This window comes from Helianthus annuus, chromosome 8 (assembly GCF_002127325.2).
Source record: "Helianthus annuus cultivar XRQ/B chromosome 8, HanXRQr2.0-SUNRISE, whole genome shotgun sequence".
NCBI lineage: Eukaryota > Viridiplantae > Streptophyta > Magnoliopsida > Asterales > Asteraceae > Helianthus > Helianthus annuus.
The window spans coordinates 164,119,024-164,134,591 of NC_035440.2; the positions used below are offsets into that span (position 1 = coordinate 164,119,024).

General features: G+C 35.0%; 1 protein-coding gene across 1 annotated transcript; it reads right to left on the reverse strand.

Annotated features, from left to right (window-relative positions):
* Positions 1–3,645: 3,645 nt before the first annotated feature.
* Positions 3,646–10,744, reverse strand: LOC110895268 (ATP-dependent zinc metalloprotease FTSH 10, mitochondrial). The gene is made up of 8 exons (XM_022142549.2): positions 10,468–10,744; positions 10,152–10,386; positions 9,846–9,917; positions 8,692–8,822; positions 8,125–8,598; positions 6,730–7,497; positions 5,670–5,897; positions 3,646–4,373 (listed from the first exon to the last, which is right to left on the reverse strand). The coding sequence occupies exons 1-8, from the start codon at positions 10,516–10,518 to the stop codon at positions 3,897–3,899; spliced, it is 2,436 nt and encodes an 811-aa protein (XP_021998241.1). The 5' UTR covers positions 10,519–10,744; the 3' UTR covers positions 3,646–3,896.
* Between the last annotated feature and the right edge of the window lie 4,824 nt (positions 10,745–15,568).

Here is a 15,568-nt window from a genome sequence, read left to right on the forward strand (position 1 = left end):
GGGTCGCAATCCTAGTTTTATTATTAATTTTATTAAAGAGTAAATTGCCATTTTAGTCCCTGAGTTTTGGTCCAAATTGACATTTTAGTCCAAATAGTTTTTTTTTGTCTTCTCTGGATCCCTGACTTTTCCATTTTCTTGCCATTTTGATCATATTGCCTAACTCAGTCTAAAAATCTGGTTATAATCAGGGGTATTTTTGGCATAACTGTTGTGTAGTGATAGTCAAGGGTAGTTTACAATATAATTTATAAACCTCATAATAATTTAATGCCAAAAATACCACTGATTATAATCTGGTTTTTACACTAAGTTAGACAATGTGATTAAAATGGCAATTTAGACAAAAAACTCAGGGACTAAAATGGCAAAGATTTGGTCATGTTTGCTTGTTCCGTTTAAAATGACTTTTTTTTCATTTAGTCCTTGAGGTTTGCGTGTTAATGTCATTCCATTGAAATCACTAACATAATTTATTTTTAAGTAATTACAAGATGGTCCTTTATCTATATACCTTTTTGTAGGCGGTGTTCTTTGTCGCAAAACTTGGCGCGTTTTGTACTTAATGTTTCAAAATCTTGCACAGTATGTCCCTTGAGCCTAACCCAATTAATTTTTCTTATTAAATAAAGAAACATTAAGTACAAATCTCGTCAAGTTTTGCGGCAAAGGACACTGTCTGCAAAATGGTATATATATATATATATAAAGGACAAAACTTGCAATTTACTCTTTATTTTTTCTGTTAATTTTTTGTTAAGGTGCAGGGCATTTTTGTCCATTTAGCTAAAGTACAACATATTAAAGCCGGTACAAGTTGTTAACGCACACACACAATCACTACACAACCACCACTACCTACCCCACCATCTCACCACCACTGTACACCATCACTACCACCACTCCATCACCACCCCGCCACCACAACCACCATCCTCCACCATTGTCCACCACAAACACCACCCTCAAAACCTTGTAGTTGAAACCCAAGGATATTCCAATCGTCACTATCATAGAGTAAATATAGTCACCCTCGGGGTGTAATCGACACCAGACACCACCAACCCATCTTCAGTTGCCGGTTGTAGTTGTTTCACCTATTGTTGTTGCTTGAATCTATGGTCGACACCATTGTTGCTTTGTCTCGATGTTGGAACTATTACTAGAAACATAACTTGGTTGGAAAGGAAATAGGTGGTGGGTGGTGCGATGGGAAGTGGGTTCGGTATTGGTGAATTAATGTTAGAGATAGGGAGAGATATAAAGAGGTTGGGGGGGGGGGGGAATAGGGTTAAAATTAATTTCTTTGGTTTTTATCTGAAGGTTAATAAAAATATTTAAAAAAAGGAAAAAATATGGTGAAATGTCCAAATTGTCCATGAGTTAACACTTAATTTGAATAGTATTAGTGATTCTGATAGAAATTGCAAATTAAGATGATTTTGGATGGAACAAGCAAATATGACCAAACCTAAGGGACGATTTTGGCATTTTACTTTATTTTGAACGTATAGTATTTATGGACCTGTTTTGATGAATGTAGTGTGGCATGAGTAAAATCATAGATCAATCATTATCTAGTTTATGAGTATGGTTTATCAGTTCCGTTTTTCTTTTACCTCAACTTTTGACTGGTAGAGTGACTAGACACGTAACTAGTTCCACCACAAGTCTTTACTTGATAACTTGATTGTTAGGACACTACTCAAATATAAATAGGATTAACCATGTACCTCCAAGTTAAACACATTTTCGAGTGAACCCAATCTTTTAACATTTTGTTCACGACATTCTCTCACCATCATAACATGCTCGTGATATGTAGGGGTGTTAAACGGGTCGTGTTCGTGGGTTAGCGGGTTCAACCCGACCCGACCCCGAAAATTTTATACGAACCCGAACCCGACCCGAACCCGAAAATTGTGTCTTACATATGAACACGAACCCGACCCGAATATTCGTGGGTTGACCCAAACACGACCCGTTCAACCCGAATCTTTTGATTTTTTTAATTTTTTCCACAAGTTAGTATATTCAATTTAAAATTTACTTAAAAAAATACAAACGTATATAATACAATTACATTTAAATTGTCAAATCTTATGTGAATTTCTCTTTTTAAGTTATAATTATGACATAAAATAGATACCCAATTTAATTTATTTCATAAAATATATTGTAAAAAAATATAATTAATATGAAAGGGTTAAACGGGTCAACCCGCCAACCCGACCAGGTTGACCCGAACCTAACCCGTTTAGCTAAACGGGTTCGCGGGTTCAACCTGAAACTGACCCAGATCCATTTATCCTAAACCTAAACCCACGAATTTCGTGTTAGGTTCGTGTTGTGTTTTCGGGTCGTGTCAGAAATTCACACCCCTAGTGATATGGTTGCACTTTCACCCTATGGCTTGGCTTCTTTCTATTGTTGACCAACCGTATAGACTTGTATATATACAGTATAAATGAAAGCATTTCCCTCGAGAACTAATATGATTCTAGAATTTTGGACATGATTGATATCAGTATCTCTAAAGCATATTTCTAAGACTATATCCAACTATTTATTATTCATTATTTATAAAATTCTTGATTTGGATAATAATAAATTGTTTATGGACTCACCAGGTCTACTAAATTTATTGTATTAAAGTATCTATTTGAGCTTACTTTATTTATAAAAAATTAATAATATAAATCATTTATTTTAAAAGTTGCCTGATTGAAACAGGCCCAAATGAAGAAGCATACCACTTGCACCGCAGTTGGCACTTCCATCACTACTACCGCTACATTTTTAACGACAAATTTTGATCACTGGAGTATCATCATACCACGAGCGAAACCACCATATACACCAATTCAGAAGAAAACCCAATAAATCTGATAAAAATTCTCTTGTAGGAATCAAACTCGGGATTTAATTGTCTCTAAACCTTATCCAACTACTATCACAGTATCACTACTGCATCCTCATCTAACTACCACCCTCATCACTAACCGTTATAAACAGACCATATAAACCGACTTTGATAACTTTTTTTTTCCTAAAACAACCCATCAAAACAAATCCATTTTATACATGATTGTTGTGACCCGATCCAAATTTTTCTAAAAAACTCAATTTTATTAATTACCCAACCCAACCGCTTTGCGAAACTTATCTAAGGGGCTGTTTGGTAGCCTCTGAATGATCATTAAGAGGCTACCTCTTAATGGAACCATTAAGAATTTTACTAATGAGAAAGTAGAAGAATGTAACATGTGATGATTTACCATTCAGAGGTTACCTCTTAACCATTCAGACTTGAGGTTACCTCTTATTCATTCAGAGGTTTTAAACCATTAAGAGGTAGTATCTGAATGGTCATTAAGAGGCTACCAAACAGCCCCTAAGACTATCCAAGACATCCAATTAGTTAAGGTTCAAACTTCAAACAATATAATCACAACATAATTTGTAACGACCAACCAAACAATATAATCACAACATAATTCAAACTTCATACATGGAACCAGAATTTGTAACGACCAACCAAAATCTAGACATGTGCCCTTCAAAATAGCTTGTTTTATTTTTGTTACAGAAGTTTTATTATTTAACAAGCGTACATTGAAAAACTATTTAAATCCAACTTAAAAATGAAAAAGAAATAAAAAAACTGTTAGCTTTTAACGTCTAAAACAGAATCAACAAAGTCAGGAAAAAATATTCAGAGAAATATAAATAAAATGCAGCACGTGACCTTTACATCCTGTGTTCTTTGTGGATCATTAGCATTAAGCCAAATACGTCATCAAATAACACAACTTGAATTATGACACCCTCCACCCAAATCTTTTTCAAATCCAAATGGGGAGGAAGAACCTTAATTTTTCCAAATAACAACATTTCTATGCAGGAACTACTTCTGGCTCAAGTGGGGTCTGGCTGTCTTCACCGCTGCCACCACCCTGTTCGGCTTGACCCGTTTTCGCATCTTCTTCAAACCCGAGCTTGAATCTGTCGTAATTGGTCATTTCAGGCGCTTTAAACGGGCGTTCACCCAAAACTTTAAGTAAATCTTCTTGATGAAGGACTTCTTTTTGAAGCAGAAGTTCGGCAATTTGGGAAAGTTTTTCTTTGTGTTCTTCGACAAGTTGAACCGTGCGGGTATACGCCTTGTTGACCCATTCTCGGACTTCCGTGTCGATAATTGCACCGGTTTTGCTGCTGTATGGTTTAGTCATCTCCATTCCGTCTTCCCTTTGTGGGAATGAGAGTAGACCTACCTTTTCACTGAACCCGTATACTGCAACTTGAGCGTATGTCATTTTTGTTACTTTCTCCAAATCGTTTTGTGCCCCGGTTGAAATCTTTCCCAATATCACCTTTAATCACGAAATCAACAAAATAAGCTTAATCAGGTAACCAAAAAGGGGTTTCTCTTATATTATTAAAGTATCAATTTTAATATATGACGATTTGTTTTCTGTTAACTAAGAATAATATTTCCCATAAACTATTTGTAAATAAAAAGTAATACAAATTATAAGGGATGAGCACGATTCGTATCGGTTATGAGCTTTCACCGAAACTGACATGTTCGGTTATTAGAGTTTCTTAACTGATCCATTCAATTAATTGACTAATTCGGTTTTTGGTTATTTTGGTTTTATGCTCACCCCTAGAAATTATTATCTAAAACTCCAACAAGTAATCTATCTACTATAATAAAAGAAACCAATTTTTGGACACGTGTCATTCATTGAAGGTATCCTCAAATCTATACTTATTTTATATTAACTAAATAAATAATAAATTAATATTAAATCTTATCATACTTTAAAAAAATATAATCCTCAAATCTAAATTGTTAAGTTAATATATTTTTAAAACAAATACCTCTCTTTCCTACTTATCTTATATTAAATATATAAATAATAAATTAATATTAAATGTTATTCTAATTTATTAAAAATATAACTTTTTATTATTTGGTATACAAAATTATATTTATTCAACTCGTGTAAAATGCGGGGTTTTTAAAAATTTAACTTTTTTATTATTTACTATACAAAGTTACATTTATATAACCCGTGTAATATACGAAGTTTTTAAAGATATAACTTTTTATCATCTGCCAAGTAAAATTAGATTTATTCAATACGTGTAATACACGGGGTTTTTAATAATTTTCTTTTTATTTGGTAGATTTTTCAACCCGACTATACACGGGTTTTTTAAAGATACGACGTTTTTAGTACTTATTATACAAAATTACATTTATTTAATCTGTGTAATACACATGGTTTTTAAAGATATAACCTTTTTTTATTATTTGATATATAAAATTATATTTATTTAACCCGTACAATATACGAGTTTCATAAAGATATAACTTTTTATATTTAATATATAAAATTACATTTATTCAACCCGTGTAATACACGGGGTTCTAACCTAGTATCATTGTATCACGAATTCAACTCCCAACAATCATATTATCAGTTTCATAACACATCCAAGCATATACTGACCCGTTCTAATAATAAAGAGTTAAAGGAACATTTGACATTTTTGAGACAACTGGTTAAAATCAAACATAAGGTATGTGTCAGTTAAGCAATTGTTCATCGGGTGCATGAAATATAACATTTATTAAATCCTAAAGCAAGCAAAATTACCTGTTCTGCAGCCCGGCCACCAAGAGTCATACAAGTCATGTCAAAAAGTTGTTCTTTGGTCATAAGTAGGTTCTCGCTCGGTACATACTGAGCAAAACCAAGTGCTGCTGTACCACGAGGAACAATCGTCACCTTCAACAAAGGTTCTGCATGTTCCAAAAACCACCCGACAACCGCATGGCCCGCTTCATGATACGCTACAGTTCTCCTTTCAAGCTTGCTTATAACCTGTCACAAAAGCAGTATTAACACATGCGCTGGATCAGAAAACAGATCAAAATAGCTTGCATCAAAACATGTAATGTTTAAATACAGGTCAGGTTGTGTTCACAGTACCCTTTTTTGTCCATCTTTGTTATGACATGTAAATAATTAATATGTTAATTGTTAACTAACAAAAACTAGTAAATTTCTCCCGCGCGTTGCAGCGGCGTCGAAACATAAAGTAACACGAATTTATACCGTCTAATGAAAACGTATTATACCCGACTTGTTTCCGAGCAAAATTTACGTCAAAATGTAGACCAAACGAAAACATACATAAAAATAAGCACGGAAGCATTTTATATTTGACCCGAGTTTTTTCCTAAAAAAATTAATTCGAAACGTAAAGTAACTCAAGTTTATACCGTCTAATGAAAACATATTATATTTGACCCGTCTCCTTTCCAAACAGCACTTACGTCAAAACGTAGACCAACTGAAAATGTACATAAAAATATGCACGAAAACGTATTACATTTGACCTGACAAAATTTACGTTGAAACTCGAAAGGTAAACCAACTTGAATTTATACTGATATGTACATATATACAAATAAGCACTTAAAACTTCGAGGGGCGTCAAAATGAAATTTCATAAGTTTTTAGGAAGTTAAGGGGTGTAAATGTAACTGAAAGTTAAGGGTTCAAAGTAAAAAAAAAAAAAAAAAGACAAAAATGAACAAAAAAAGAAAAAAGAAAGTTACTAAAGCTCCGATGTGATGGACGCTACAGTAACCCAACTTGTTATTTAATAATATTTATTTATATTATTATTTATATAACTGCTTCATGTTACCTTGTTTTTCTTCTCTAGCCCACCGATAACCCTATCAATGGCACCTTCGAAATGTTCCATGGTTATCTTAGTTTTTTCACCTCTAGCTGCAATTAACGCCGCTTCGTTACAAACATTCGCAATATCAGCACCAGCAAAACCCGGAGTTAGAGCAGCAAGTCTCTGAGAGAAATACGACGGTTCATTATCAAGCTTAAGCTTCTTCAAATAAATTTGGAAAATTTGTTCACGTCCTCTGATATCCGGTTTATCAATACTAATTTGTCTATCAAATCTTCCGGGCCTCAACAACGCTTTATCTAAAATATCCGGACGGTTCGTGCCCGCAAGAACAACCACACCAGCAGTGGTTCCGAACCCATCCATTTCAACCAGAAGTTGGTTAAGTGTGCTTTCTCTCTCATCGTTTGAACCCGAGAACCCACCACGACCCCTGGCTCGACCAATTGCGTCAATTTCATCGATGAAAATGATGCTCGGTGCACACTGTCTGGCTTCTTGGAACAAGTTTCTAACCCTAGATGGGCCCACACCGACAAACATCTCCATAAAATCTGATCCTGATATTGAGAGAAATGGGACACCAGATTCTCCTGCGGTTGCTTTAGCTAAAAGGGTTTTCCCCGTCCCAGGTGGGCCCACCAGTAAAGCACCTTTTGGGATTTTGGCTCCTAGTTCCTCGTATTTCTTCGGGTTTTTGAGAAAGTGCACGAATTCCATGATTTCTTGTTTTGCTTCGTCACACCCAGCGACATCGTTGAAAAAGACCTGTATAAAAGATTGAAGTGATTATGTTTATCCAAACATTAAAACCGGATTATTATGACCACATAGCACGATAACTGGATAATCAGTTTCAAACTCAATACAAACACCAAAATACTTAATTGTAGCAAAGAACTTTGTGAAAGCATAGGTTAAAAACAGAAAGATGATCTATACTCTATGCAGTTAATGTAGTAAAAAATCGGATATCGGTCAAGGACCGGTATTTGAGATATCGGTTATCGCGATGGGATATCGGTAATTTTAATATCATGCTGAATTTATATATATAGCAATTTAAAACTAATAATTCAGGTCTAGTCTCATACCATTAACAAAGTAACCTTTTGCAACTTGCAAAACACTAACAATTGCAGCAAATAGGAACTCATTAAGACTTAAAACACTAACAGTTAACAATTAAGACTTAAAACACTAATAGCAGCAATAAGAAGAAAGACGAATAGTAGAACTAAGAAGAAAGGCACTGATATCAGGAGAATCGGTGATATATCGATCAACATCGCCGATAGTATCGGTACCGATATTTTGCACCACTATCTCACCAGAACGATAACCGATATATCGGAGATATTATACTCTATACTATATAAGAGATGAAAAAAGCACCTTATTTTTTGCATTCTTATCGACTTTATTAATATGGGCTTTTCCAATATTGAATATCCCACGAGCACCTTTTCCACCACCACCGCCAACCCCTAAACCACCTTGCATTCTCCGACTCATGTACCAAAGGGATCCCAGTAACAAAAGTGTGGGTGCGAACCGCATAATTTCTTGATACCAAACCATTTCAGAAGCATATGTGACAGGAACATAATCATGAGAATCTATGCCGAGTGCTTCTTGTGCTTCCTCTAGTTTCTCCTCGAAAGATTCAACACTCCCAATATTGAAATAGTACTTGTATTGGCTTGTGTTAACTTTTGCGGGTGAATCGATTCCTTCCATAGAGCCATCAGTTGATTGATTCCTGGGTGTGTTTCGGACATATACTTTTGCAACTGATTTGTTGGATATAACTATGTGATCCACCAAGCCTGGTTCTAGAAGCTTGTTTTTGAATTCTTGGAAACTAATCTGTAAATAACAAAAGCAAAACGAAAAACATGTTAACATCAATAGTCAATACTATACAATATAAATCTACGGTAAAATTTAACCTTTGCTGACCTGTTTTTGTTCACGAGGACCAAACGAGAGCGATGAAAAGAGCAACAATCCAATCACTAGCATAGGAATGGGTATTTGGAATTGAAATTGCTTTGGAAAGAAACCTCCATCATCTTCTGCATTTGATTCCTCTACACGTTGTATAAAGTCATTAGTACTAAAACAAACAAACGATGAATGCGACCAATTTGTCATTTACCAAAAAAATCAATACTTTTGAAAGTTTTGCATTAATCAACACAACAACAACAACCATACCCAGTATAATCCCACCTATAGCGAAGCTATTGACAGGGTCTGGGGAGGGTACGATGTAGGCAAGCCTTACCTCTATCCCAGGGATAGAGAGACTGCTTCCAGTGAGACCCCCGGCTCTAAAAACCATAACCAAGATATAAGCTTCTAGGTAAATATATAAGCACACACTACTAAAAGAGAGGGGGGGGGGGGGGGGAACCCAAGACATAATCTTCTGGGACATCATATAAGCACACACTACTAAAAGAAGGGGTAATAAAAATAATCAAAATAAACACATAAATGAATAAGTACCTGTTAGTAAAACTACGACACCGGGACTAGGTGGGGACTTATAAAAGCTATATCACACCTCATACAAAATGAAAAATTAAACTAATAAGACGAGAATGTAAAGCAAAAACCAGGCCACCCTCTTAAAAGTCCTTAACCTTAATCCTACGTCTCCACGAAGTTCTGTCCTCGGCCATGTCCTCAGAGAGGTGCAAATCTAGCAAATCTTGCCTAATCCGCTCAGAGAGGTGCATTAATCAACACAAGGGAGGCTAAAAACATCATTGACCAGTCTTACCAAACATGATATTACACCTGGCCATGCATATAAGATAGAAATATACTCGAATATGCATTACAATAGTTCCTATTATTAGATTACACATTCAAGAAATATCCATGATCGATGTTCATTCTAGCCTGTTCATATTTTCACAGGAAATATATCAACAAGAGGTCCAAACTACAAATGAATATGCATGTTCATTCTAAGAGTAGCCTATTTCTAGCACACTTAGTGATTAAATCAAGTAAAACTACTAACAAACAATACAAATACATAAAGACTATAATAACAACACTCCAAATTATAGCATCTAAACTCAGAAAGCAAGCTATCTAACCTTTAGATTCAGATTTCTGGTTATTCCCCTTTGGAGTTTCCTTCTTTTCCTTGGGATAGAAGTTCTCATAATCTGCACAAAAAAAAAAAAAAAAAAAAAAAAAAAAAAAATAGAAAACATAGCCATATGTTCAATTTGCATAAATTAGGTCAAAACATAACCACTAATAGCAATCCAAAAGGTTACTTTTATCAAATTCATCTTCAACAAAACAATCAGGTGCCACAAGTGATTCAAAATCAGTGAAATTAATAGTATGCATATTAATATCAGCAAGAAAACAATACAAAAAGAAGTTAATCTTACTCTTCTTTTTAGGAGCTTCACTGGAAAAGAACCTTCTGAACCTAGGGTTTGCAAGAACACAACTTATATCCGAAACACACACCTTACTCGACAATCCACCACCATTTATATCTTTATTCCCCGCTAACGAACCTAAAAACCGCCTCAAAATCCTCAAACTTTCATCTCCGTTTCCATTAACCCGAGATTCATACACAGAAACGGTCAAAATCTGCGATCTTCCGCTCAAAACATTCTACCAAACGATTGAAAACAACAAAATCAAAACATAAACACAATCAATTAGAAAACACAAATCCATTCGAACAAAGCTTACCCTAGAACGAGAGGATCGAGCGATTGAGCGGGCGAGCCTTGAGAACATCATGATTTCGAGATGAATTGGTGTGATTTCGTTGAAGGAATTGGCATGCGAGTGTGTGAATTTGGGGGAAGATATGAGAGGGGGAGAAAGAAAGAAAGAAAGTGCCTGTGAGGTGTTCGACGAAAATACCAGATATTTGTTTGTTCTAGTTTTGGGCCACGAGTATCGACGGATATATGGAAACACGAAACGCGGCTAAGGGGGGGGAACTGAAGGTTTTCTTTCAGTTTGATTGATTATTATTATTGTTTTTGATTTGATTTATTATTATGGATTAATGAAAACTTGGGTAGCAAGATAATATTGGACTTTTAGATGTCAAATGTCACCAAACCTAACAAGTTGTTTGATTTTAATTTATTATTAATAATAATAATAAAAATAGTGCTTTTATTTATAGTTGATTGGAATAATATTTTTTAAGAAGACTTGCGGTATTACTTAGTTAAATATATAGTCGAGTTCTGGATTATAATTAGATTGAAGATATCTTAATAGAAAAATCTAGTATACTAATTATTATTATTATTATTATTATTATTATTATTATTATATGTTATTATTATTATTATTATTATTATTATATGTTAATAGACCAACTGAAATGAATAGTGTCTAGCAGTTGATTCACCTGCTTGCTTCACTTTTCCATTTTCTCCAACACTTGTCATCACATATTTCTCAAAAGAGCTTCGTGGCATCATATGAAAGAAAGAGAGTGAGTCATACAAAGGAACAGAGAGAGAGAACGGAAGAGAAAGAAAGAGTAAGAATGAAGAAGAAAAAAGAGAGATTCGGAAGAAAGAGACAAATCCAAAACTGGCGAGTAATCGGCGACCGGCCCCCAGAGCATGCTCGCATCCCACCCATAGAACAGAAAATGTAGAAACCCTCGGATTTTTAGTCAGATCGGGTTATGTTTAGGGTTTACAGCGGTGGGGTGGTAGGGATGTGGCCGGTGGTGTTTATTATTTGTTTTTCATCATGGTTTGTGCAAGGAGTTATGCTGTCAAAATGCTTTCTGGTGGTCTATACATTTGTGGGTTTTGTTTGGAAATCAAGAAAGACACGGTCTTGATTTAGGCTAGGGTTTCTGGTTTTTATTAACTTTATAATTAGATTGGAGATATGTTAATAGGAAAATCTAGCCCCGTTTGCGGTATGTACATATAATGTATATATGTGTGGACGCTCGGGGGGCAAAAGTGAAAGTGCACTAATTTTAACGTTATTTTACTAATTTCGTGAAAATAACGTTAAAAGAGGGGGATGGTTAATCATGCATCATGTGATGGTGTTGATAGTCGAAAGACAAAATGGTACATGTACTAATATGCCTTTGTCCCGATTGTTGAGTGTTATGTGTCTTGTGTCTAAGGCTTAATGCAAAACTACTATCGAGTCAGGGGTCTCATAGAAAGCAGCCTCTCTAGTCCTACGTAAAACTAATCACATTGAAATTTTTTATTAGTTTTAAATAAATAGATTATAACACCTTTTAAGCAATATTTCCTTGTATTAATCAGTTAGAACTTTTCAAACGTAAAACTTTAGCATTCCCAAATTAGTCATAGAAGCCTCTAATCTTTATAATTCAAGCGTGCTTTAGACGTCAAACTAAGCTATACCAATTAAACCTTATTACTCTATTATAATAGGGTAGCACTTTGGGATTTCTCCAACATCTTACACATTTGCAGTCGTTTGGTTTGTTTAATATTTCCGTCTTTTCTATTTTATGGTAATCTTATCTTTTGGAGTTCTCATTTTCGTGCGGTAATTCACGGATCGATAAACGCAACCTGTGAGTAGATCTTATGTAACACCCCGTGTTTCGAAAGTCAAAGTCAAGATTGAAGTCAAAGGAAAAAAAGATCGCTAATTGCGATCTGTCACTCCTTGCTCAATTCCTGTTTTGACCTATTTGACTTGTAGATAGTCTCTTTATGCTTTTACGTTAGTTGTATTATGTGGAGTACTTGTTAATAATTGAGGTTTAATCGATGTTTATCGCATGATTTGTCGACTTATCGCTTATCGCATCGCAATCGCATTCGCAACTCGAATTATGTGTCTGAATATGGTTTTTAAGTGTGTGTGTTACTTGTACATGTTTATTTATGTTTACGTTGTGGTGATTAATTGAAACGCAATCGCAAACGCTAAACGTATGTTGATTAGGATGATTGTATGTTAGATATAGTAGTTGGGATTAAAAGTAATTTGAATGAGAAGCTCTATCGCATTGCAACGCTCAATACACGAATAAAAAAAAAAAACAAAACTCGTCGCGCCAAACACTCGAATCGAGTGGCCAACCGATCGAGTGGCCAGCCGATCGTGTCACACCCCTATTTTCCACGTGTCACCGGTGGGCCCGGTGGGGGATTGTCGTGACGTAGTTGATATCATCATAGTCAAACAACACAAATTATAATGCACAGCGGAAGCAAAGAAAGATTTATTTCAACTTAAAATTATTGTAATATCCAAGTATCACAAAATGTCGAAATAAAATCCACAGACAGAATCAAATAAACAGGAAACTTCATTTCAACAGACTTCATGCATCCTAAGCTTGCGAGACTTCTATGGATGCTTAAGGAGTGACCAGCCTATTACGCGTAGTACCTGCACTTAGTCTTGTTTGGAAAATACGTCAGTTTACACTGGTAAATACAATTTAACTGACTCATTTTGAAAACATTTAAAATTGATTTAAATGCACGTGGCATAAAACTTTTTATAACTTGGGATAATTATTTGCTTAATAATCTTGTAAAAGAATTACATGTTCATTCTGCGTTCAGTAGCCCGGGTTCGTTCCGGGTTAAGGATTAATAGACACACCACTTAATATAATTCCGCTGCGAGACTTCTCTCGTACCGACGATTATACATATACAGCGCTACGGGTGTACGCCTACACCCGAGTGCTAAGGTCGTGGCCATTCTTTGAATGATGCCAAGGATATCCGGGACATGGTCATTAAGCCCCCAAAGGCGTTAAACAAACAAAACAGCATTTTCAAACGGGTTCATTTGACTGCACATAACCAATACCGGTTATGGTCAATTTCCCGACCAAGCGGTATTTTATATACCGTACCCCAAGCCCGTATAGGGAAAATAAGTTAAACGTATTTACCTGAGCAAGTATAAACCAAATATAACGAGTGCAAGTAGCTTTTACTGGGCTCCTAGATCTGGAAATTAAGGTTTTAATAACCTATTAGAATCCTAACGGGTCTTAAGCTTAGACCGGTTAGTTTTATATAAAGATTACGGTTTTAAACGCACAATAAGGCGAAGACCGTTTTAGAATGTGGTTTTGACCCATCAAGCTTGCACACTTGTTTTATATGGGTAACATAATCACATTCTGAATTTTGAGACTGAAAAGATATGGTTTGACCCGTTTCGGCTAAAATGGCCAAACTAGTCACTTAAGCCGATCCGAACGCGTAAAAATCGTAACGAGTAACCATAAGAGTCAAATACAAGTTTCTGAAGTCAATATGCTCAAAATATGTTGTGATATCAGAATGATACCTTCCATTATGCCCCAAATGATTTTAAACCAAAACTATGCCTCATAAGGGCGTTTTGATCATTTTATAAGGTGAAAAAGGGTTAAAATAATAACCTGAGTTGCAGGCCTGATTAAATTAGTAAATATACTTAATTTACTAAGTTATAACAGTAGGGTATCAAATTTATGTGAAATTTATTATCTTTAACCTTACTATGCACCGTAGGGGCATTTTGGTAATTTCACATGTGCCTAAAAGGTCAATTCTGGAATTCTGAGTTCAAAACACTTGCCTACTGTTTAAAATATAAAAATTTACTAAACATATCAATAGGTATCAACCTTTGTGCTTAATAAAGTTCTAGTGCACACTTATGTGTTAAAAATGCCTAAAAAGGCGATTTGGAGCCATTTCCGGGTTTTCTGTAAAAAGCTGATATTTTTAATATTCCAGAAGGCTCAAAATAGTTTATTTATCATAACAAATCAGTAGAAATTGGTTTGAGGTCAAAAGGATTTGTAAAACTCAATTTATGGCTAAAAAGGGCAAAACCGGCATAAACCGAATTAATCTTAGAACACTAAGTTATGCTCAGCCTAAAAATAAATAAAAATTTTCAAAAATCCCAAAATATTATCTTATAACAGTAGGTATAAAGTTTGGTATAAAAATTTGGGTTTTGATGGGCTATACATAATTTACGCTAATTAATTATCAAAGAAGCCCTTAATTACGCTATTGAGCATAACTCTTAATCTAGACCTCAAACTGACTTCAAATTTTGGGTGCAAGTTTATAAATCAGTAGCTAAGGTGCTTACCCTTTTACATTTTCAAAAATCCCGTTTTAAGGTCAAATGGGCATAATGGTCAACATATAAGCGATTAACGAAAACATGCATGTGAATAGGATATCTAATGAACCAAGTTGTATAATCTCAGAGAGTTATACTAACATGTAAATAGGTTCAAAAGAAGCTCTAAGGCAATCCTAATCTTGGCTTAAACGGGTCAGAACTGAAAGTCAAAGCAGAAGTCAAACTTTGCGACTTTCGGTTCCAAACCGAGCCTAAACTGAAAATTGTCGAGTTGAACATGTTGGAACATGTTCTTACATTAATTACCAAGTTATTTTAATGATTAAACAGGTTGCATGGATCCTACATTGCTAATTATGTATTAATTCGCAATTAACCTTTCTGTTGACTTTTTATAACAAGCTTTGACTCGACAATTAACATAGTTAGAGTGGGAAACTGGAAATACCCTTTTAAGGGTTTGTTACCCATATAATTACCTACTTAAAGGTACTTTTAATTCGTGATTTGACAGAGCACATTTTAATTAATCACGAAGTCAAACCTTAATTACGACGGTTTGACTTTTAGCTAATTAACTAAGCTAAAATGAATTAGGAAGGGTTAAGGGCACTTAATTAATCACGAAGTCAAACCTTAATTGCACAGCCCCTTGTATCATTTCATAGGCCACAAAGTCGGTTAAACAGGCTGGACAGACACC

Excerpts from the sequence above, each read along its gene's own strand:
- LOC110895268 (XM_022142549.2), bottom strand. The coding sequence starts at position 10,518 with ATGATGTTCTCAAGGCTCGCCCGCTCAATCGCTCGATCCTCTCGTTCT. Across the intron at positions 5,898-6,729 it reads GGCTAGAGAAGAAAAACAAG|GTTATAAGCAAGCTTGAAAG; the intron begins GTAACATGAAGC and ends CTTTTGTGACAG. Across the intron at positions 4,374-5,669 it reads GTGGCCGGGCTGCAGAACAG|GTGATATTGGGAAAGATTTC; the intron begins GTAATTTTGCTT and ends TCGTGATTAAAG.